General features: G+C 49.1%; 1 protein-coding gene across 26 annotated transcripts in view; it reads right to left on the bottom strand.

The window, feature by feature from the left end:
• SUGP2 (SURP and G-patch domain containing 2) overlaps positions 1 to 22,343 on the bottom strand; it is a 44,360-nt gene that overhangs the window by 5,412 nt on the left and 16,605 nt on the right. For 20 of the 26 annotated variants that reach the window (XR_640822.4, XR_640826.4, XR_640824.4 and 17 more), the window contains exons 5-8: positions 13,755 to 14,245; positions 12,215 to 12,326; positions 8,097 to 8,575; positions 5,564 to 5,625 (exon numbers count right to left, since the gene is read on the bottom strand). Coding sequence is in view for 12 of the 26 variants with exons in the window: in XM_017952315.3 (XP_017807804.2) it covers positions 5,564 to 5,625; positions 8,097 to 8,575; positions 12,215 to 12,326; positions 13,755 to 14,245 (1,144 nt within the window). In the remaining 14 variants the exon portion in view is untranslated. The other 6 variants (XR_002518925.2, XR_002518926.2, XR_002518924.2 and 3 more) reach the window with 3 other exon arrangements.

Raw genomic sequence — 22,343 nt, 5'->3', positions numbered from 1 at the left:
TTGCAGTGAGCCGAGATTGCGCCACTGCATTCCAGCCTGGGCAACAGAATAAGACTCTGTCTAAAAAAAAAAAAAAAACAAAACTTGTCTGTGTTTTTTTAAAATATAGAGTCTCGCTATGTTGTCCAGGCTGGGCTCGAATTCCCGGTTTTAAGTGATTCTCCCACCTCAGTCTCCCCATTAACTGGAACTACAGGTATGTGCCACTGCACCCAGCTTTTATTATTATTATTATTATTATTTATTTATTTATTTGTTTATTTTGAGACGGAGTCTCGCTCTGTCGCCCAGGCTGGAGTGCAGTGGCGCAATCCCGGCTCACTGCAAGCTCCGCCTCCCAGGTTCACACCATTCTCCTGCCTCAGCCTCCTGAGTAGCTGGGACTATAAGCACCTGCCACCATGCCCGGCTAATTTTTTTGTATTTTTAGTAGAGACGGGGTTTCACTGTGTTAGCCAGGATGGTCTCGATCTCCTGACCTCATGATCCACCCGCTTCGGCCTCCCAAAGTGCTGGGATTACAGGCGTGAGCCACCGCGCCCTGCCTTTTTTCTTTTTAAAGACGGAGTCTTGCTCTGGTGCCCTGGCTGGAGTGCAGGGATGCAATCTCAACTCACTGTAACCTCCGCCTCCTGGGTTCAAGTGATTCTCCTGCCTCAGCCTCCCGAGTAGCTGAGATTACAGGTGTGTGCCACCACGCCCGACTATTTTTGTACTTTTAGTAGAGATGGGGTTTCACCATGTTAGCCACACTGGTCTTGATCGAACTCCTGACCTTGGCTGATCTGCCCGCCTCAGCCTCACAAAGTGCTAGGATTATAGGCATGAGCCACTGCGCCTGGCTGATGTATTTCTTTAAGGCATATACTGAACTACCTGAGAGGCTGCGAGAGTTCATGTACTCTTGAGAGGGAGAGAAGAAGGTGCTGAGGAGGATCATGGAGGCTGGTGCTGGGGGTCTGAGCAGGGGACAGGTGGGAGTGGCTGGGAGAGGGTTAGATGACCCTGGGCATGGGAAGCAGGGTGAGAAGGGCGTGCTGAGTCCTGTGAGCTCAGGTCCTTGGGCAGTCAGCCCTCATCAGCTTAGCGACCTGCCCCATCATGTCATGCAGGCCTCACGAGGTACAATTCAACCAAAATACAAATCCTCCCTTGCCACCTGCATTGAGGTGCCCAGGAATCAGCTTCCCTAACGTTAGGGGTGCATGGGGGAGGCACTTCAGAGACAAAGGAGCTTGGAGACAAGGCAGAAAAGGCTAAGCCTGGGGGAGGCAGGGGTTGGGAGAGGGAAGGGAGAAGGGAGAGTGCAGGGCCTCAGGTCAGGAGGGAGAAGAGAGCAACTGCTCCCATAAGGAAGGCCTGGGCCCCTGGAGCTCCTGGGGCCTCAGTGTTCTCACCCTAGAAACCTGGAGAGGTGCCGAGAACTCAACAGGCAGCAAGACGCAAGGGATCAGAAACGGATACCCCAAGGCTGGGCGTGGTGGCTCACGCCTGTAGTCCCAGCACTTTGGGAGGCCAAGGTGGGTGGATCACGACGTCAAGAGTTTGAGATCAGCCTGACCAATATGGTGAAACCCCATCTCTACTAAAAATACAAAAATTAGCCCAGTGTGGTAGTGCATGCCTGTAATCCCAGCTACTCAGGAGGCTGAGGCAGGAAAATTCCTTGAATCTCGGAGGCAGAGGTTGCAGTGAGCCGAGACTGTGCCACTGCATTTCAGCCTTGGCAACGAAGGGAGACTTCGTCTCAAAAAAAAAAACAAAAAAAGAAACATATACCCCAAATTATGGCACTTTGACAGGTGGGACTAAAGCAACAGCCTCAAGGTCCCTCTGACCTCCCTCCTGTCTCCGTCCCTCCCAAAGCACAGGAGGAAGCTGTTCTCTTCAAGTTCCCTATCTACCTAGAAACTGGACCTGCCCAAGAAGAACAGAAGGGCCTTGGATCTCTTCCCTGAAACGTCATTAACCAGAGTTGAAATGATGGAATGTTAAACACCACACCTAGAGCCCAAACCATTGGCTGTTCTCTAGTCCCATTCAATTCTCAGTGAGGATCATTCACAAGATGATGCCTGCCTCCATTCATCTCTCCTAAAATCTTCTGCTTCCCCTCTAAAGTTACCTATAGCCTCCCAACTGCCCTCTCCCCTATGAAAAGGTATTTAGCTTCAACCACCTGGCCCTTCTTTGAGTTTTCATAATGTTTTATATGGCTCCTGTGCTTATGCACGTGAATAAATATGTATAACTTTTTTGTTTTGAGACAGGATCTTGCTCTGTCACCCAGGCTGGAGTGCAGTGGTTCCATCATGGTTCACTGCAGTCCTGAACTCCCGGGCTCAAGCGATCCTCCTGCCTTGGCCTTCCAAAGTTCAGGGATTACAGGTGCACCTGGACTGCATACCATTTTTTATCCTGTTAATCTTCCTATTGTCAGTTCATTTCAACAGGTTTAGACTTGGACCTTCAAAGGCAGAGGGAAATTCCCTTTGTTCTCTTCAGATGCATCTCCGAGGGTATTATATGAAGTAGCTGTGTGTGTGTACGCGTGTGTGTGTGCATATGCGTCCACGTGTGTGTATCTTGTGTGTGTGGATGTGTGAGTTACTGGATGCAGGCGGCTCCTCCATAATGGCATGAGGTGGTCTTGGTGAGGTGGTGTGGGAATAAGTTTCTCTGCAGGGCAGTTAAGGAGGGAAGGTATGAAGGGAGGAGCTATGCTGTGGGCTGGGACAGGAAGAGGGGCACTAACAGTGAAGAGACACCTCTGCAAGCCAGGGGACACCACACAGGACCTGCTATACTGGGGGGCCCCTTGCCATGAGAAAGTGGCCTGGAGAAAAGAGGTGACAGAACCCACCGGATGAGATGAGAAACAGGGCATCCGTCAGGCCCTCCTGGGAACTGCGCACGACCTGGGCCCTGGGGTGACGGGTAGGGAAGGAAGGGGAAATGCTGGTCATGGCGGGACACAGGGGTCCCCAAATGGCAGGTCTGCACTCTTTTCCCTTTCAGGATAGCTGCTTGGAGGTGCAGCGCAAGAGGGGTCGGCTCAGCCTGGAAGTTTCTTCGGGAATGTTTAAATCTGTGTTTAACAATCATGATGGCGGTTTCCTGGACAGCTGGAGGAAAGCCAAGCCCTGTGGGCAAGGCGGAGGCGTGCAGAGGAGAGCTGCAGCCACCACAGCCTCCCTTCCATTTGCAGTCACTGGCAGAAAGGAGGACAGGTGCAGAGTCTCAAGGAGAGAGCAGCACGTGCAGGACACCCACCAGGAACCTTGTTCAGTTTAATCCTCACCGTACCTCCTACCTGCTGGGTAGGTGTGGCCGTCCCATTTTACAGACAAACCCGTGGCTCGGGGGTTACATGCCAAGGTTACAAAACTACTCGGTGGCAGGGCTGGGCTAGAGTACAGCTGTGCCTGACACCAAGGCCCTGCTGTGCCCTCATGTGGCCGTGCCCTTACGCAGGCCACACAAACGGACACCAGATGCCAGCTCAGCCTAAAACCTGGCACATCAGTCAGGACCATGAGCTCTGGATTCGGGAAGGTTCCTCCTTCCTGCCATAATTGGGGTCAGACTGACCTAGATCACCTGGAAGGGGTTGGAAGCAACATGGCATTGCCTGACACCAGCAGAGCGACCTCGCCTGGCTCCCCACCTTCCTCCCTGACCATGAAGGACCGGTGCAGTCTCTCCACATGTGTCCCAGGTGACCCTGCCTGCCCCCAGCACTGTGTCCCCCAGGCCATCTGGAGTGTATCTGCCCCCTTTCTATAACCTGCCTCTAGGTCAGTGAATGGTAGTTCTGTCCCTCTTCTGCCCAAGCTGACTACCCTGGGGTCACCTGGACCCCTGGCTTTTGCACACCCAGCCCACAATCAGGTGTCACCCACTCCATCTTCACCCCTTCTCGTTGCTCCTCATGCCCTGGTCCAATTGTCTTAAGTTTGAGCCTCCTCCTGCTTCCCACCCACAGGCTGCTCTCCACCCTAGTGGCCACATCCGCCACAGGTCCCAGAGGGACCCTCCCTTCCCTGAGAAAGGGCCACAGCGTTAACATCTGTTGAGGTCCTGTGTGACCACCCCGATTCCTCTGCTGCCACAAAGGTCTCTTGCTGCCCCAGACTCTCTGCTGAGGCTGTGCCCTTCTCAGATCTCCACACTGTTTCTCCTCAGCTCCTCCAGGCTTGTGCCAACATCATCTGCAAGAGAGACCTCCCTTGGCTTTCCCAATTCAGCGGCATCCCCTAGACCCCACCTTATTCTCCCTCTCCTTGACCTGCTTCTCTTTGCCCACAGCATCCCCAGGACCACCTCATCCATTTCTCTTTCACTGTTGGCCCTGCTTGCTGCTGCCTCCAGGTGGACAATCAGGATCTGGCACGTAGGAGGTGCTGACGGCACACACCATGCTCTGTTTACTAGCAGATGAGTGCACTCTCTTCACCACACCTCCAGTCTACTAAGCTTGAACGTTTTTATGTTTTATTTTTTAAGGAGACCAGGAGGAGACATAGATCTTACTATGTTGCCCAGGCTGGCCTCAAACTCCTGGACTCAAGTGATCCCCCAGTCTTGGCCTCCCAAAGCACTGGGATTACAGGCGTGAATCAGTGCGCTTGGATAACTTGAACTTTTTTTTTTTTTTTTTGAGACAGGGTCTCTCACTCTGTTGCCCAAGCTGGGGTGCAATGGTGCAATCAGCTCACTGCAGCCTCGACCTCTCAGGCCCAAATTATCCTTCCACCTCAGCCACCAGAGTAGCTGGGACTACAGGCATGCGCCACCATGCCCAACTAATTTTTGTATTTTTTGCAGAGACAGGGTTTTGCCTGTTGCCCAGGCTGGTCTTAAACTCTTGGGCTCAAGCGATCTGCCCATATCGGCCTCCTAAACTGCTGGGATCACAGGCGTAAACCACCCAATAGGCCTTAGCGTGAACTTTTTGTTTTTTTTTTGTTTTTTTGGTGTTTTTTTGAGATAGAGTCTTGCTCTGTTGCCCAGGCTGGAGTGCAGTGGCACGATCTTGGCTCGCTGCAAGCTCTGCCTCCCAGGTTCACGCCATTCTTCTGCCTCAGCTTCCCGAGTGGCTGGGAGTACAGGCGCCCGCCACCACGCCCAGCTAATTTTTTGTATTTTTAGTACAGATGGGGTTTCACCGTGTTAGCCAAGATGGTCTCGATCTCCTGACCTTGTGATCTGCCCGCCCCTGCCACCCAAAGTTCTGGGATTACAGGCATGAGCCACCACACCTAGCCTAGCTTGAACTTCTTACAAGGCCAAGACACTATCTTGCTTATCTCTCAAATCCCACTGCATTCATTACAGGGATCTCAACTATCCATTACACAGATCAATCACTAGTCTATGCTTTGAACAAAGGCAAAACAGTTTTCAAAAGTCCTCCCAAGAGAAAAGTCTCTTGTGTTTTACACGTTAATACCTCAGTTTGAAATGTGAGCATAGCTTAATCACAAGCTGCAGCTTCCATTGGAACTCCAACAAATTCTAACCAACTATACTTTGAGTAAGGACTACAAATGATTAAGCTCACCTTCTTTTTGGACATGGGACGACCCCGAGGCCTGTCATAGGCAATTCGAACTGGTTCATGGACTAGAAGGCAAAAGAAAGAGACATGTACACATACATACACGTGCTTTCCCTACATTACTTAGAGACTGAAGGTCTTGCAGTCTATTTTGGCTAACAGTTCTCTGACGACAGAAGGTGTCTTGGGCCCTGCATGGGCCTAAGCCCCAGCTGTGCCCCAGCTCTTCTCAGGAATGAACATGTATGACCCCTGGAGTGAGCAGAGGCGGGACACACTCAGGGAAGGCAGCTTGGGCCATAGTGAAGGGTTCACTTGAGGGGTGCCTCGCTTTTGGAAAGTCTATTCAAACCTAAGAGTCCCCACATTTATAACAAAGGATCCAATACATGGATTATTTTCCATGACTACAGAAATATTTGTGTACCAGCTATTTGTGATACTATGCTCTCCTAGTTTATCTGTAGCTAATTCACTGGGAAATAATTAAAGTCTGGGCCAGGCACAGTGGCTCATGCCTGTAATCCCATCGCTTTGGGAGGCCGAGGCAGGTAGATTACCTGAGGTCAGGAGTTCGAGACCAGCATGGTCAACATGGCGAAACCCCGTCTCTACTAAAAGTATAAAAATTAGCCAGGCATGGTGGCGAGCTCCTGTAATCCCAGCTACTCAGGAGGCTGAAGCAGGAGAATAACTGGAACTTGGGAGGCAGAGGTTGCAGTGAGCCGAGATTGCGCCACTGCACTCCAGCCTGGACGACAAGAGCAAGACTCCATCTCAAAAAAAAAGAATTAAAGTCTGCCTAAAACTTTCTAGTAAAAAACAACCATGCTTCTCATATAGAGAACCAAATCGTATTATTTTATTTTATTTTTTATGAAAGGGAGATTAGCAAGTCTGTTTTTTTTTTTTTTGAGATGGAGTTTCGCTCTTGTTGCCTAAGCTGGAGTGCAGTGGCATGATCTCGGCTCATGCCAACCTTCACCTCCCAGGTTCAAGAGATTCTCCTGCGTCAGCCTCCCGAGTAGCTGGGATTACAAGCATGAACCACCACGCCTGGCTAATTCGGTATTTTAAGTAGAAATGGGGTATCTCCATGTTGGTCAGGCTGGTCTCAAACTCCCGCCTCAGTCTCCCAAATTGCTGGGATTACAGGCGTGAGCCAGTACACCCGGTGCAGGTCTGGTTTTATCTCATCAATTACCAAAAGAACTGAGAGCTTCTAAAACAGAAATAAAAAACTCCACCAAGAAGAGCATACATAACAAGCACTCTGATACACTACCCACCATCCATGACAAGTTTAATTATTTACTTCATTTTTTTACATTAAATTTTTTTTTCTTGTAAAGATGAGGTCTGGCCATCTTGCCCAGGCTGGTCTCAAACTCCCGGGCTCAAGCAATACTCCTGCCTCAGCCCCGCTAAGCTGGGATTATAGGCACGAGTCACTGCACCCGGCCCATGAGAAGTTTTGAAGTTTTGAACGATGGTAAGGGTTATAGTAGAATGGTTAGCATTTCACTGCAACACCAAGGTTTTCAAACACAAAACATGAGGACTATTCCAAAGCAGGCAAAACCATAAGGCCACTGTCACCTGTAAATATGACTGTCTGAATGATGTAGAACACACCGGTGACTGTTTAACACAGTCCCACAATGGGGCACCATTCACTACAACTTCACACACAGGTTTTGCAGCAGAAGTCCCATGTGAAAGCACGGTCCAGGCGTGACTGTGGGGAGATAGCTCGGAGGGCATGGGGGGCACAGGAGTCATCTGGGCCACGGCCTGCCCACCAAAAGGCCACATGCGATGCAATTCCATGTACCGATAGACTAGGAAAGGTAGAATACCTGGGTCTCGGAAAACAGTCAGTGGTTGCTGGGGCTGAATGGGGCAGGGGACTGAAATGGGACAAGAGACCTGTTCTGGGAACAGGCTTCAGCTCTGCTGTATTGGTGGGGTCTCGCCTCTGCACAGTCAACAAAACTCAAATGGTCCACCTGGAAAGGGTGTGTTTCACTGCTGGTAAATTATACCTCAAGAACCCGGAACCTCCCCACAGGAGAGCAGGAGATGGCCTCCCATGGCCAAGGAAGGTCCCACTGACCACTGCCTGGGACCACCCTTGCTCTGTTCCCATCTCACTGTCATGACATGAAGCAGCTTATCAGCACCCTGGGCCTTCCAGGAGCTCAGAAGGGCCCCCAGCTGACAAAGTCACAGACAGGAAAACAGCTGAGATGACCCAGGCCCACCCCTCCACAAGTGGGGAAGCCCCGACCTGAATCCGGGCAGTCAGGGAAATGTCCAGTAGCAAGTAGAGTGCCAGAAGCCACAGGGCAGCAAGGAAACATGTCTTTAGAGCAATGCCTTCAGAGCACCGGGAAACATGAGTGTCGGTTCACATTTTGGAGTGGTGCACAAAACTCTTTAGGATTAAAATGTCTCCAACTGTCTCTTCTAACTCTCACAGCCCACCAACCAAGAACTGTGCTGGAGGCAGCTGTGCCGACAGGCGGGCACTCACCTTTTGGCTCCTGGATGAGACACACTCTCTTGGGAGCTGGAATCATGCCAACCTTCAACGACTTGCTGCTGATCCTCTTCCGGGGGAAGCAGGTACCTGAGGTGGCCTGTGACAGGGCAGGTGTTCCAGCCAGGTCGTCCTCGGCAGCCTCACTGGGAAGGCCATCGGCAGGGGTGCTGCCCTCAGACTTGCCCGCCCCTCCGGGAGCAGGGGCCTCCTCTCCGCCATCCTCATCCTCCTCCTCCTCCTCCTCAGGCATCACCTCTGGGCTTTCCAGCTCAGCCTCCCGCGGAGGGGGCTCATCTTCAAACTCTCCTTCCCCTTCCACGAGGTCCACGGGGCTCTCCTGAGAACCCGCAGTGTCACCACCACCAGTGTGAAGGTTGTGTGGAGATGATGTGAAACAAATTGATGGACATAGTTCAAACACTTTCTTTCGATAGAATTTGAAAGCAGAACTATTTTGGTCATGTAGAAACCTGGGGCACAGAGGAAATACATTAGGTTACCAGATGGAATCTCTCAACATTTTTATTTGCTGAAACTGCTGGGATTGATCCAAGGAAGGTGGAGGTGGGATAAGGGAAAGAATAACCTGACCGCTCTCTATGCGGCTATAGCTTGATGGTGCAGCCTCTCAATGACAGAAAATTTGAAGAGTACTAGTAACTTAATAAGGAGCTAGAATTCAAGGAGCGTAACTACTTTCCAGGGGAGAGAGGCAGATGAACAAGGTATGCAGGGCCTGGGAAAATGCTGGAATAGAAATCTGGCCTGAGACCCATCTCACCCTTTCTGGTTACATCACTGGCCTCTCTGGGCCTCCATGTGCCCATTTTGACTCTGGTTCCTCCCAGATACGAGAAGCATGGAGAGACGGCAGGAGGCGCTGCACAGTTACTGCTGGAACATGTGCACCATGGAGCTGTAAGGTGCCCCCAGAGAAGGCTCCTCACCCCTAGCACTTCCCACTTGGGGCCTGCAGTCCAGCTATGTGGGCGTGGAGATGAGGCCCCTCTGTGCCTCAGGGGTCTGGTGGCCACTTTGACTTGTAACCACAGCTATGAAGCTGTGGCTGGTATGACAAACTTAAAACACTCCTGAAAGCACCAAAGTCCACTTGGACCAAAGGAAAAATGGTCCTCATAAGGCAACTCAACCTCATAAATGTGCCAAGTCCTCCCAATTAGCATATTAATATATCCCAATAAAACCCTGTTCTGAATCAGGACAAGATGGTTCTAAAGTTCATAAAGAAAAATAATATGTAAAAGTATCTGGGAAAACTCCGAACAACACTCATAAGGGGTTCCAGCCCCACCAAACACTACAAAATGCCCCAAAGCCTCTAGAGTTAAACAGCATAGTAGTCCATAAGACATACCGAAGGAACAGAATAGAAAGACCAGAAACCCAGCATTCGATTAAGGTAGCCTCTCAAACTACTGCGAAAAAGGGGTGGTCTTTCAAAGAATGGTATTGGAAAAACTGGACAGCTTTATAATTATTTATTATTATACATTTTTAGAGATGGAGTCTCACTCTGTTGTCCAGGCTAGAGTGCAGTGGTGTGATAATAGCTCACTGCAGCCTCAAACTCCTGGGTTCAAGAAATCTTCCTATGTCACCCACCCAAGTAGGTGGGACCATAGGCAAATGCCACTATACCAGGCTAACACACACACACACACACACACAACTAAATATTAGCAGAAACAAATGAATCTGGGTCGGGCATGGTGGCTCATGCCTCCCAGCACATTTTGGGAGGCTGAGGCAGGAGGATCACCTGAGGTCAGGAGTTGAAGACTAGCCTGGCCAACATGGTGAAACCCCGTCTCTACTAAAACTACAAAAATTAGCTGGGTGACACCTGTGATCCCAGCTACTTGGGAGTCTGAGGCAGGAGAATCGCTTGAACCCGAGAGGCGGAGGTTGCAGTGAGCCGAGATCGCGCTACTGCACTCCAGCCTGGGTGACAGAGTAAAATTCCGTCTCAAAAATAAATAAATAAATAAATAAATAAATAAATAAATAAATAAATAAGATTGTATGACAACTTTATAACATAACCACACCCACAAAATGAATTAACTCAATGAGCTTCAGCACATTAGAAATAAAATTTTTCTAAAGGCAAAAGAAACACAAAGTCATCTTGGCCCATTTACAAGCATGGCTGGATAGCGTCCAACACCCTGCCCAGTATCGTGGTCAGGATCCAGGGCTCTCCCTCCAGGGAAGGACAGAACAGAGTACTCTGAAGGACACTGCTCAGAAAAGGCTGTCACAGATGGGGAGGAATCACCCAAAACCCAACAAGTAGTACAGCCCAAGTACCCAGGCTAATGCAAAATTCTCCTTTAAACTGTACTTTTCATTGGAAAAAAAAAGAAAAAGAAAAAGAAAAAAGGACTGATGGGATGCCCCCAGCTGCCCTGCACTGAGCTGTCCTCCTTACCCAACCCTGCCAGGGGAAATCCCACATACACAGTGGACAGGCCCAACCCCGAGGTCTACAGGGTCCAGCAGCTCCCCAAGGCCACCACTGTCTGTAAAAGGCAGAACCTGACTGTAAGCCTCGTCAGGCTTCCCGTCTGTAGGTGGTTGGTGCCCCACAAGGTGGGTGGTACCTCAATGCAGGACCCAGTCATAAGCCAAGGCTGCAGAGGGTGAATAGGGCCTGGCTCATGCAATCAGGTCCCAAACAAGTTGAAAGAGTATGTTCCGTCACCACTGAATTCCATAAATGCGCTGAGAAATGCACGTTTTCAATTGTATTTTTAATTGGACGAAGGCATGACTGTCCCACAAGCTGGGACCAGCACGAGGAGTTCAGAGACCCCTCAGTAGGGTCCTGGCTCGTAATGGAAGATGGGTGCCTCCCACTGGTAGCCTTTCTCTGGAGGGTGCATCTCACATCACCCCAGGGAAAAACCCCAGGGGCAGAGCTGGCTTCTAGCCCAGGTTTTCTTGCCTACGGGCTGTGTGCTTTTGAGCAGAGCTCCACCTATCTGAGGAATGGAGAGGGCAAAGGTACCTGCTCCCAGCATGAGCACGCCACGTTATCCCCATGTAGAAGTGCCTCCTGTCCAGACCTGGGCAAGGGCTGACTATCACTACTATCATGCAGTGAGCAGTAAATCCTCACCTCTCCCCCCTCCCCTGGCCAAATCCTATTTAGTCTTTGGATGCAGATTAAATGTCACTCTGGGGAGGCTTTTCCTGATGCCCCAGAAGGGCAGGTCCCCTAGAACAGATTTTTTTTTTTTTTTGAGATGGAGTTTCACTCTTTGTTGTCCAAGTTGGAGTGCAATGGTGCGATCTCGGCTCACTGCAACCTCTGCCTCCCAGGTTCAAGCAATTCTCCTGCCTCAGCCTCCCGAGTAGCTGGAATTACAGACACACGCCACTACATCTGGCTAATTTTTTTTATTTTTAGTATAGAGACGGGGTTTCACTACGTTGGCAAGGCTGGTCTTGAATGCCTGACCTCATGATCCATCTGCCTCAGTCTCCCGAAGTGCTGGGATTAAAAACATGAGACACTGCGCCCGGCCTTTTTTTTTTTTTTTTTTTTGAGATGAAGTCTCGCTCTGTTGCCCAGGAGGGAGTGCAGTGGCTCAATCTCAGCTCACTGAAACCTCTGCCTCCTGGGTTTAAGCAATTCTCATGCCTCAGCTTCCTGAGCAGCTGGGATTACAGGTGCTTGCCACCATGTCCGGCTGATTTTTGTATTTTAGTAGAGATGGGGTTTTAGCATGTTGGTCAGGCTGCTCTCGAACTCCTGAACTCAGGTGACTAGAAGAGATCTTTCTCCCTCAGGCCCCTGGCTCAGCTGAAGTGAAGTCATGATTTACTCCTGGTGTAACCCCCATGGTAGGAATGCATTGGCCAGGCTGTGGGCTGGCTCAGGACATGTTTGTGGCATGAACACACTCAAATCTAAAGGGTATAATGGCCAGTTGCAGTGGACCACACCTGTGGTCCCAGCTACTCCGGAGGCTAAAACAGGAGGATCACTTGAGCCCAGGAATTTGAATTCAGCCTAAGCAACATCCTTAGACTTTCTCTCTTTGAAAAAGAAAAAGGTGTGATGAGACCCGGCGGGTACGTACCACAGGTCAGGGTTATCGGTGCTGTTTTCTATGCTGAATTGTTCGATCTCTGGTCCCACCTGAGCAACAAATCTAGCCAGTTTCTCTGCAGTCTCCATTGTCTTCATGTCAACTACAAAACATAAAGCACCTGTCAGGCATGACTCCTGAGCTGCTGCTCCCCGTGTAAACACTGCAGGGTTGTGGAAGCTGATTATAAAGAAGGCCTGCATGTCCCCTCCCTGTAGCCTTGCCCTTCGCCACATGCAGACTCCTTGTCACCAAGTGAACTCTGTGTATCACCCCCTCAAATCAGGGCTGGTCCTGGGACTCAAATCGGCTATAGCATGTGGTGGAAAAGCCTGTTGCCAGTTCCAAGCCTGGGCCTTGGAGGACTCGAGTACTTCTGCTCTCTCTCCTGGAGCCCCAACCCCAATTGCCAGGTGAACAAACATGGGCTGGCTGCTGGGGGGATGACAGGCGCGTGGCCCAGCCATACCATCATCTCAGCTGACAGCCTGGACACCTGCTGCTGATCGCAGACACATGTGTGGGCTAGCTCAGCAGACGACCCAGCCACTGGCAAATTCACAATACCGGATGCCTCCGGGATTTTTTTTTTTTTTTTTGAGACGGAGTCTTGCTCTGTCGCCCAGGCTGGAGTGCAGCGGCGAGATCTTGGCTCACTGCAACCTCCGCCTCCTGGGTTCAAGCGATTCTCCTGCCTCAGCCTCCCGAGTAGCTGGGACTACAGGCACGTGCCACTACGCCTGGCTAATTTTTTGTATTTTTAGTAGAGATGGGGTTTCACCATGTTGCCCAGGCTGGTTGCGAACTCCTGAGCTCAGGCAATCCGCCCGCCGTGGCTTCCCAAAGTGCTGGGATTACAAGTGAGCCACCATGCCCGGCTGATGCTTCCTGTTTTAAGCCACAGTTTGGAATGGCTCATGACATAGCAACACCTAGAGAATGCAGCCGTTGTGGACACTTTTTTGCCCTCTCCTTCCCACTTAGTGCTGAGTAGGAAGCACTGGCCAGAGAGCAGGCCTGTGGTACAGAGAGAAGGAAACAGCTAAGGTGACAGAAGAAACAGAAGGGGTGAAGTTAGTCGATTCAGAGGAATCAGTGCAGGTCAGTGAACCCCAAGAACAGGAACTGTGGAGACCCTGGGGATGAGGAGGCAGAATGAGAGAACAAGACAGCCCTGAGGACTATCAAGAGAGGCCAGGATATAGCAGGACACGGGATCCCAAGTTCACGCAACGAACTGCCCACGGCCCCAGCAGCAGAACCCTGTCAGGGAGCACAGAGGCATGGGGCAGCACCTCGTGCCAGCTCCACTCTCAGAAGAGGAGGAGGGAGCTGCAGGACTTGCATGCAGCTCTCTCAAGAAAGTAAGAGAGAAAGCGCCAACACGTGCACTTGTCTTGGCCAGGTCCCTAGGGCTTTTATCCACTGCCTTGCCTAGATTGCAGCCCCCTCTCCCCAATTCTAGAGAGACCTTGGAGATGGGAGAGTAGGGACTGGGGCCCAGAGGAGGGGGACAGGAGTGAGCACCCACTGTCAGCAGATGGGCAGGGAGAAGAGGTCTGAGGTGCTTCAGAGATGTCCACTCCTGTTGGCTTGGGGGATGGACCTGAGGCTTCTGAGCTGGGGTCCTGAGGAGAGGGTCCAACTGGGTCTGGCGGGCAGTCCTTGTTGGCAGCATCATTTCTGTCTGGCAGGGATGGTTTTGCCTGTGAGAGGCCTGGAGTCTGCCGGCCGTGGTGTTTCAGCCTGGTGCCTGAGGATAGGAGGGTCTGGGTCCCAGTGGTCGCTCTCCTTGCCTTCCAGCCCCGGAGCCCTTGAGCACGGAGGAGCCCCCGCCGCTGCCACGGAAGCAGTTTCTTCTTGAGGTTACGGACAGCCCGGGCATACAGCATGGCCCGCACTGCACACTCTGCCGAGGTCGGCTTCTGGTCGGCTCCTCGCAAGTTCTGGCTCATCCGCTGCATTTCTGCCAACTTCAGCTTGTAATATTTATACTCCAGACTATTTTCATCAGATAAAAACCTACACAACAAAACAGGCATAACAGGACATTTATGAAAACACCACCAGGTCCCAAATTGTTCCTGCAAACACAAATCCTTTCTAAGTGGCCAACTTCTGACTGTCCTCTGCTGTCTCAGAGGCTCTGCCTGGCTCTACTGAGGACCCAGAGCTAAGCCCAAGACAGCTGCCCTGCTAAGAGTGACCGCAGGGCAATCAGGAGTTTGAACCGAGTTCCTCCTTGATTTCCATCAGCACCAGCCATGAGGGAGCTCACAGTTCATTATGGCCTGGAAACACAAACCAGTCACCTTGCAGCCACAGCACCCTGGCAGGCAGAATTGACACCTTTTAAATGGCCCAGCCAGGATGAGAGTTCCATGAGCTTTTGACTGTATCAAGGCAAGTGTGATGTGACCCACAAGAGAACATTAACCAAGGAGCCTGTGCCCCAGGTGTGAAGTCTTATGACCCGTCATGATGATGAGAACAGTACAGAAAAGAGAAGGTTGAGTTACACGTACTAACACAGAAAAATATTCAGCTGGGGTGATGGCTCACACCTGTAATCCCAGCACTTCGAGAGGCTGAGGCGGGAGGATCGCTTGAGCCCAGGAGTTCAAGACCAGCCTGGGCAACAAAACAAGATCCCATCTCCACAAAATAAAAAAATTAGCCAGGGTGGTGGTGCAAGCCTATAGTCCCAGCTACTCTGGAGGCTAAGATGGGAGGATCACTTGAGCCCAGCAAGTCGAGGCTGTGGTGAGCTATGACTGTGCCACTGCACTCTAGTCTGGGTAACAGAGCAAGACCCTGTCTTTAAAAAAAAAAAAAAATCCTTTTCCTTCTAGTGTCTTTACTTTTTTCATCATGTTCCTTCTAGCTTCATGAGTTGATTACAGCTCACTGCAGCCTCGACCTCCTGGGTTCGGGTGATCCTCCCACCTCAGCCTCCCCAGTACCTGGGACTACAGGCATGCACCACCACGCCTGGCTAATTTTTGTATTTTTGGTTGAGAGGACATTTCACCATGTTGCCTAGGCTGATCTCAAACTCTTGGACTCAAGGTAGCCACATGCCTCAGCCTCCCAAAGTGCTGGGATTATAGGTATGAGCCACTGCACCTGGCCTACTCTTTATTTCTAATAAATTCACCTGAAGTCACTCTTTCTCGTAAGTATTTTTATAACCGCATCTGGTGTATAGTATTTTTCTTGCCACTTCCTTCTAAATTGCTTCTAATTTCAGTTCTGATTATCCTTCACTCAAAAGTTATTCAGAAACGTGTTTTATTTTGGTTGTTGCTGGTTTCTAGTTTGCTGTATTGGCATAATGTGGCCCATGTGAGTTTCCTGGGTGTGCTGTGATTTTTCTCTGATTTCATACATAACAAACTTTTAAGTTGGGCGTGGTGGCTCACGCCTGTAATCCCAGCACTTTGGAAGGCGGAGGCAGGTGGGTTGCTTGAGCCCAGGAGTTCAAGATCAGTGTGGGCAAAACCCCATCTCTTTAAAAATAAATAAATAAATAACCACCCCACAAAAAACATAACAGACTTTTGTGAATATTTGATTTCAGTTTGTATTAAAGAAGAATATTGCTTAGTAAGTATGGCAGTATTTCAGGTTGCTTTCAGATTGTTTGATATTAAGTAGTGACATATTAGTTATTAGATGAGGTTCCAGATTACCAGTGACAAGCCAACTAGAAGCAAGGTGTTGGCAGCACTGTGTGATGTGGCATGTCCCTGGCAGACAGCTCCGTACACAAGCTCCTGCTGACACTGTTAGTCAGTTGAGGTCTGTCTGGACCTCAGAAGACAGACTGAGGACTGGCTCCACTGCTGCCCTAGCACTCTGTTGGGCTAACGGTGGCATCTTGCAAGATCATGCCCTAACAAGCAATAGTGCTCAATTAAGAGAATGCTGACCAACATGGGCGCTCTGGTTCTCAAGTCAAACACGGCCCCAGCGAGGTAACTCCTCATCAAGGGCAGAGTGCAGAATCAGGGCCAGGTAACCTGACTGCCCCAGTCACTCATGGCTCTGATGGCTTTCCTTGTTCCTGGATGGTTCTGATGCCAAGTGCAGTCCGAGGACGTCAGTCACAAATGCATCTCCCCAAGTTCCAGTGGAACATAACATCAAGAACACAGAACACTCAACAAGCCAGTCTGCTGGCTTCAAATCTCAGCATAGCCACTCATTAGCTGGGAACCTTTCTGTGCCTCGTTTCTCCATCTGTAAGACAGGGAAGATGATAAGCAGTAGCTACTTCATCATATAGCTGTGAGGCCTGCGTTATAAGCTTTTCACTATGAGGCAAGTGATATGAAAACCGCTCAACAAATATTAGCAGACTGTCTCTGTTTACGCTCATTTGCTGTGTTATAAAATCTTCCACAACCTTATCTGGATTACATTGTCTACCCATTTCACAGAAACATTCATGTCTCCTACCATGGTTTTGGATTCATCCAATTCCTCTTATCATGGTTTTGGACTTAAATTTTTTTTTTTTGAGACAGAGTCTTGCTCTGTCACTCAGGCTGGAGTGCAGTGGCGCAATCTCGGATCACTGCAACCTCTGCCTCCTGGATTCAAGCGATTCTCCAGCCTCAGCCTCCTAAGTAGCTGAGGTTACAGGCACCCGCCACCACACCCAGCTAATTTTGTATTAATTTTAGAGACGGGGTTTCACCATGTTAGCCAGGCTGGTCTTGAACTCCTGATCTAAGGTGATCTGCTCACCTTAGCCTCCCAAAGTGCTGGGATTACAGTCACAAGCCACCGCACCCAGCTCTGGACCTAAATGATTTCTAAAGGTTGTTTATTTACATAGCCCAAAGCTATGTAGTGCAGGCACCGAGATTCACAATCTATATGTTCGTGATGACTTTCCCTTTTATTAGGAACTTCTTTTGCTCCTTCTAGTGCTGTTCTCCTTAAAGTCTTTTTTGCCCGAACAATTCTCTACCTCCGTTCTTTTTGGTAGCATTCACCTGCTATGCAATTTCCCTTCTCTGTTTTCCAATTCCTGTGTTTTTGCTTCTTTCCCTCTACAGTAGTATGAAGTTATAGACCCCACTTCGGTTCCTTTAATGGCTAATCAACACACATACTTAAACTCTTATTTTGTATCAATATGTAGAATTACCCTTTAGCTCTACCCTCATGTCAAAAAAGACAAAGGCCTGCACACCTACCTCCCTCCTTCTCCTTTTGCCTCACATATTTAGATTATTTGGGATTTTAGTTTCTTTTATTTCACCCCAAACATCAATTATTTAGATTTTTTGTTAACTTTGGGGTGCTCGGATAATCCTGCTGAGGCTAGACCAGAGGGATTCTTAGCCACTTGTTTTCCTGAGTGTGTGAACATGTAGGATCTGGTGGGCTCTCCCTGGAGAGCATGGTCAGGGCTGCCCCACTCCCAGGGGACAATTTAGAAGATGAGAGAGGCCGGGCGCGGTGGCTCAAGCCTGTAATCCCAGCACTTTGGGAGGCCGAGGCGGGTGGATCACGAGGTCAGGAGATTGAGACTATCCTGGCTAACATGGTGAAACCCCGTCTCTACTAAAAATACAAAAAATTAGCTGGGCACGGTGGCGGGCGCCTGTAGTCCCAGCTACTTGGGAGGCTGAGGCGGGAGAATGGCGTGAACCCGGGAGGCGGAGCTTGCAGTGAGCCGAGATCACGCCACTGCACTCCAGCCTGGGAGACACAGTGAGACTCCGTCTCAAAAAAAAAAAAAAAAAAAAAAAAAAAAAAAAAAAGAAGATGAGAGAAAACAAAGTATGACATATTCCTTCAGCTTTATATCCTGCACTGTTGTGATCATTTTCTAGGCTTGATGCTTCGCACTCTCTCATAGGAAAGGATGGAAGCCTGCCCCTTGGTGTTCCAAACAAGGAAGCAAAGCCATAGTGGATGTGTCTGTCTATACTTCTGATTGATTCATTAATTTGAGACGGTGTTTTGCTATTGTTGCCCAGGCTGGAGTGCAGTGGTGTGATCTCATCTTACTGCAACCTCCGCCTCCTGGGTTCAAGTGATTCTCCTGCCTCAGCCTCCTGAGTAGCTGGGATTATAGGCAGCCACCACTATGCCCGGCTAATTTTTGTATTTTTAGTAGGGATAGGGTTTCATCATGTTGGCCAGGCTGGTCTCGAACTCCTGACCTCATGGGGCCCACCTGCCTCAGCTTCCCAAAGTAGTGAGATTACAGGTGTGAGCAGCCGCACCTGGCTCTTCTGACATCTTTAGTGTACGACATGAGGCAGGTCACCTCAGCGAAGAGGCAATGGCCAGTTCTGTTCACAAGGCTCCAATGGGAACAAATCATGCTTGTAGGGTGTGACGGTGGAAGGTCTCAAATCTCTGCTGGTCCTCAGAGGGTGGAGATAAGAAGCCATTCTTATATCTGCCTCCTAGAGGTCTGACTTTTTCACTTGCTAACTAAAAAAAATAATGTATTAAGGCTGAATGTGATGGCTCATGCCTATAACCCCAGTGCTCTGGGGGATCGCTTGAGCCCAGGAGTTAAACACCAGCCTGGACAACATAGCAAGAACCCATTTCTTAAAAAAAAAAAAAAAATACATATATACATATATATATATATATATAAAAAAATAGCTGAATGTGGTGGTGTGCTCCTGTAGTCCCAGCTACTTGGGAGGCTGAGGCAGGGGGATTTTGCGAGCCCAGGTTGAGGCTGCAGTGAGGTATGATCATGCCACTGTGCTCCAGCCTGGGCAATAGAGTGAGATCTCGTCTCTTAAAAACAAATAAACAAAAAACAAACTTATTAATCCACACATATCTTCATAGAATGTCAACGGTCATGCATAAAACTGTTCAGTAAAGAAAAAGCAGCATAGGCTTATTAAGAGATATAGAGGTGCAGGTGCGGTGGCTCACGCCTGTAATCCCAGCACTTTGGGAGGCCGAGGTGGGCAGATCACGAGGTCAGGAGATCGAGACCATCCTGGCTAACATGATGAAAACCTGTCTCTACTAAAAATACAAAAAAATTAGCCGGGCATGGTGGCGGGCACCTGTAGTCCCAACTACTCAGGAGGCTGAGGCAGAAGAATGGCGTGAACCCGGGGGGCAGAGCTTGCATGGAGCCGAGATCATGCCACTGCACTCCAGCCTGGGCTACAGAGACTCCATCTCAAAAAAAAAAAAAAAAAAAAAAAGATACAGAGGTAGCCGTGAGAAGTAGTTTGAAGAACTAAGCAACTGCCTTCAAGGGCTGGAACATGGGAACAGGTCACAGCAGAAACATCTGGCTTTTCATTATGCGTTGAACTGTTTTGTTAAATACAACATACAAGGAGCATTTTGACTTAAGAATTCAAACACGCACACCAGAAACCTAAGTTTAGCAGTTTCTTTACTTATTGCTGTGTTTTTGTATCACACTCTTTCCTCTTATAGTACCTTGGTAATTCCTTCTTTTTTTTTTTTTTTTTTTTGAGACGGTTTTGCTCTGTCGTACCCAGGCTGGAGTGCAGTGGTGCGATCTTAGCTCACTGCAACCTCTGACTCCCAGGTTCAAGCGATTCTCGTGCCTCAGTCTCCCAAGTAGCTGGGATTACAGGCGCCTGCCACCATGTCCGGCTAATTTTTTGCATCTTTAGTAGAGACAGGGCTTTACCATGTTGGCCAGGCTGGTCTCAAACTCCCAACCTCAGGTGATCTGTCCCCCTCGGTCTCCCAAAGTGTTGGGATTACAGGCGTGAGCCACCGCACCTGGCCAGGTAATTCCTTGTGAAGGAGTTTTTGGATGATAAAGTCTCTGGGAACAACTCCTAAATCTGTCCTTCTTCAGGATCTATTCTATCAGCCAACCGCTGAGATTTTTATTTCAATCTATTTTCCATTTCCAAGATCCTTAACAGGATCTTGGATAGCAACCAGTTTTCTGTTTTCATAGCAACCAGTGTCTGTTTCATGGATACAATATACTCTTATTACCTGAGACTATTCATTACACATACATATTTATAGACTACACCTCCTCTTTCTCATAGTAACTCTTGTCTTCTAGGGTGTCAGAAGTTTGTTGAGTTTGATGATTCTCTTTCATGATACTGGTTTACCTCAAATATCAGTTCTTACTTTGATGCTTATTTCTATCCAAACACACCCCTGACTCTGGCTTCTGTCTGCCGCACCTGGTTATCAGTGGTCATGAGACCCCTGGGCCATGTGCAGGGGTCATGGGGCAGAGGCACGAGCCCCCAGTTCTCTCAGGGCCTCCTATTCCTCCAGCCTAATAACCTTATCAACCACCTGGAAAGTGCCCCTAGGCCTTCTAAGTCTGGATGCCTTCTTATCAAGAGGGTCTGGTATCTGCTTGCATCTGTCAATCTGGGGCTATCTAGCTTCCTTCCTTCAGCATGCACACTGGTTCAGACCACAGACTCTGGATTTGAATCTCAACTTTGCCTCTTACTAGCTGTGAATCCTCAAGCCAAGAAGACTCTTGGAGCCTCTAAGTTTCTTGTCTGTAAAATAAGCATAGCAATAGACCTGCTTCGCAACATTAATGAGGATTCAACTAGCTAGTGCTCAAATCAGTAATGTGCTTAGAACAGTACCAACTGCACAGAAGGCACAAGTGTTTACTAAATAAAAAGTATTCAATAAATGATGCTGCGACAATTAGGTTATTTGGGAATTTTTAACTTTTAAGTTACATGCCTACCTCATTCAATACATGTAAATAATCCAAACTCAAGAATTTTGTAAAAATAAAAACACAACAAGTTCCAACCTTCCCCTGGGTAAATCATGATGGGAAGGACCAAAGACATGGAAATGTATGCCTTTCAAGCATCTTTAGTAATTACAACAGCAAGAATAACAAGTCCAATATGGGTATAATCTGACTACCAAAAAGGGTACACTCAGGAGGTCAAGGTTGCAGCGGGCTGTGATAGCACCCCTGCACTGCAGCCTGAGCAACAGAGTGAGATCCTGTCCCTAACAAAAACAGAAAACAAAAGAGGGCACAGCACACTTACAGAGTAGCAGTGAGAGGGTCAATTAGTACACATAACCTATGGAGAGTAAACTGATGATAAACATCAATGGTCTCCATCAGGGGCAGCTCTGCCTGCCATGTGACACCAGGCAGTGCCTGGATGTATTCTGGGTTGTTACTAGTGAGATAGAAGGTCCTGCTAACATCAAACGGATAGAGACCACAGATGCTGCTAAATAGCCTGCAATGTCCAGGACAGCTCCAACCCTAATACAGAATGATTCAGTCTCAAATGTCAACAGTGCTGCAGCTGAGGCTGGGTGCAGTGGCTCACGCCTGTAATCCCAGCACTTTGGGAGGCCGAGGCGGGCGGATCGCCTGAGTTCAGGAGTTCAAGACCACCCTGGGCAACATGGTGAAACCCCGTCTCTACTAGAATACAAAAAATTAGCTGGGTGTGGTGGTGGGCACCTGTAATCCCAGTTACTCGGGAGGCTGAGGCACAAGAATTGCTTGAACCCGGGAAACAGAGGTTGCAGTGAGCCGAGATCGCCCCACTGCACTCCAGCCTGGTGACAGGGCGAGACTCTGTTCCAAAAAAAATTAAATAATAAAAAGTGCTGCAGCTGAGAAACTGACATAAATCAAAAGTCTCTAACATGAGCTTTAACCCAGCAGTTTCACTCCCAGATATCATGATAAACTGCCAGAAAGGTAGGCAGAAATACAAGCAAAGCACTGATCATCACCTCCTTTTTAAAAAAAAAAAAAAAAAAAAAAAAGAAATGTGTCTCGGCCTGGCGCGATGGCTCACACCTGTAATCCCAGCACTTTGGGAAGCCAAGGCAGGTGGGTCACCTGAGGTCAGGAGTTCGAGACCAACCTGGCCAACATGGTGAAACCCCGTCTCTACTAAAAATACAAAAATTAGCTGGGTGTGCTGGTGTGCGCCTGTAATCTCAGCTATTTGGGAGGCTGAGGCACGAGAATCACTTGAACCCAGGAGACGGAGGTTGCAGTAAGCTAAGATTGCGCCACGGTACTCCAGCCTGGGTGACAGAGCGAGACTCTTTCTCTGGCCTGTTCTTTACTTTCTCTAATAAGAAAGTACTATATTTAGGA

Source organism: Papio anubis, chromosome 20, assembly GCF_008728515.1.
Source record: "Papio anubis isolate 15944 chromosome 20, Panubis1.0, whole genome shotgun sequence".
Lineage (NCBI taxonomy): Eukaryota > Metazoa > Chordata > Mammalia > Primates > Cercopithecidae > Papio > Papio anubis.
This window is presented reverse-complemented; position numbering and strand designations above follow the sequence as displayed.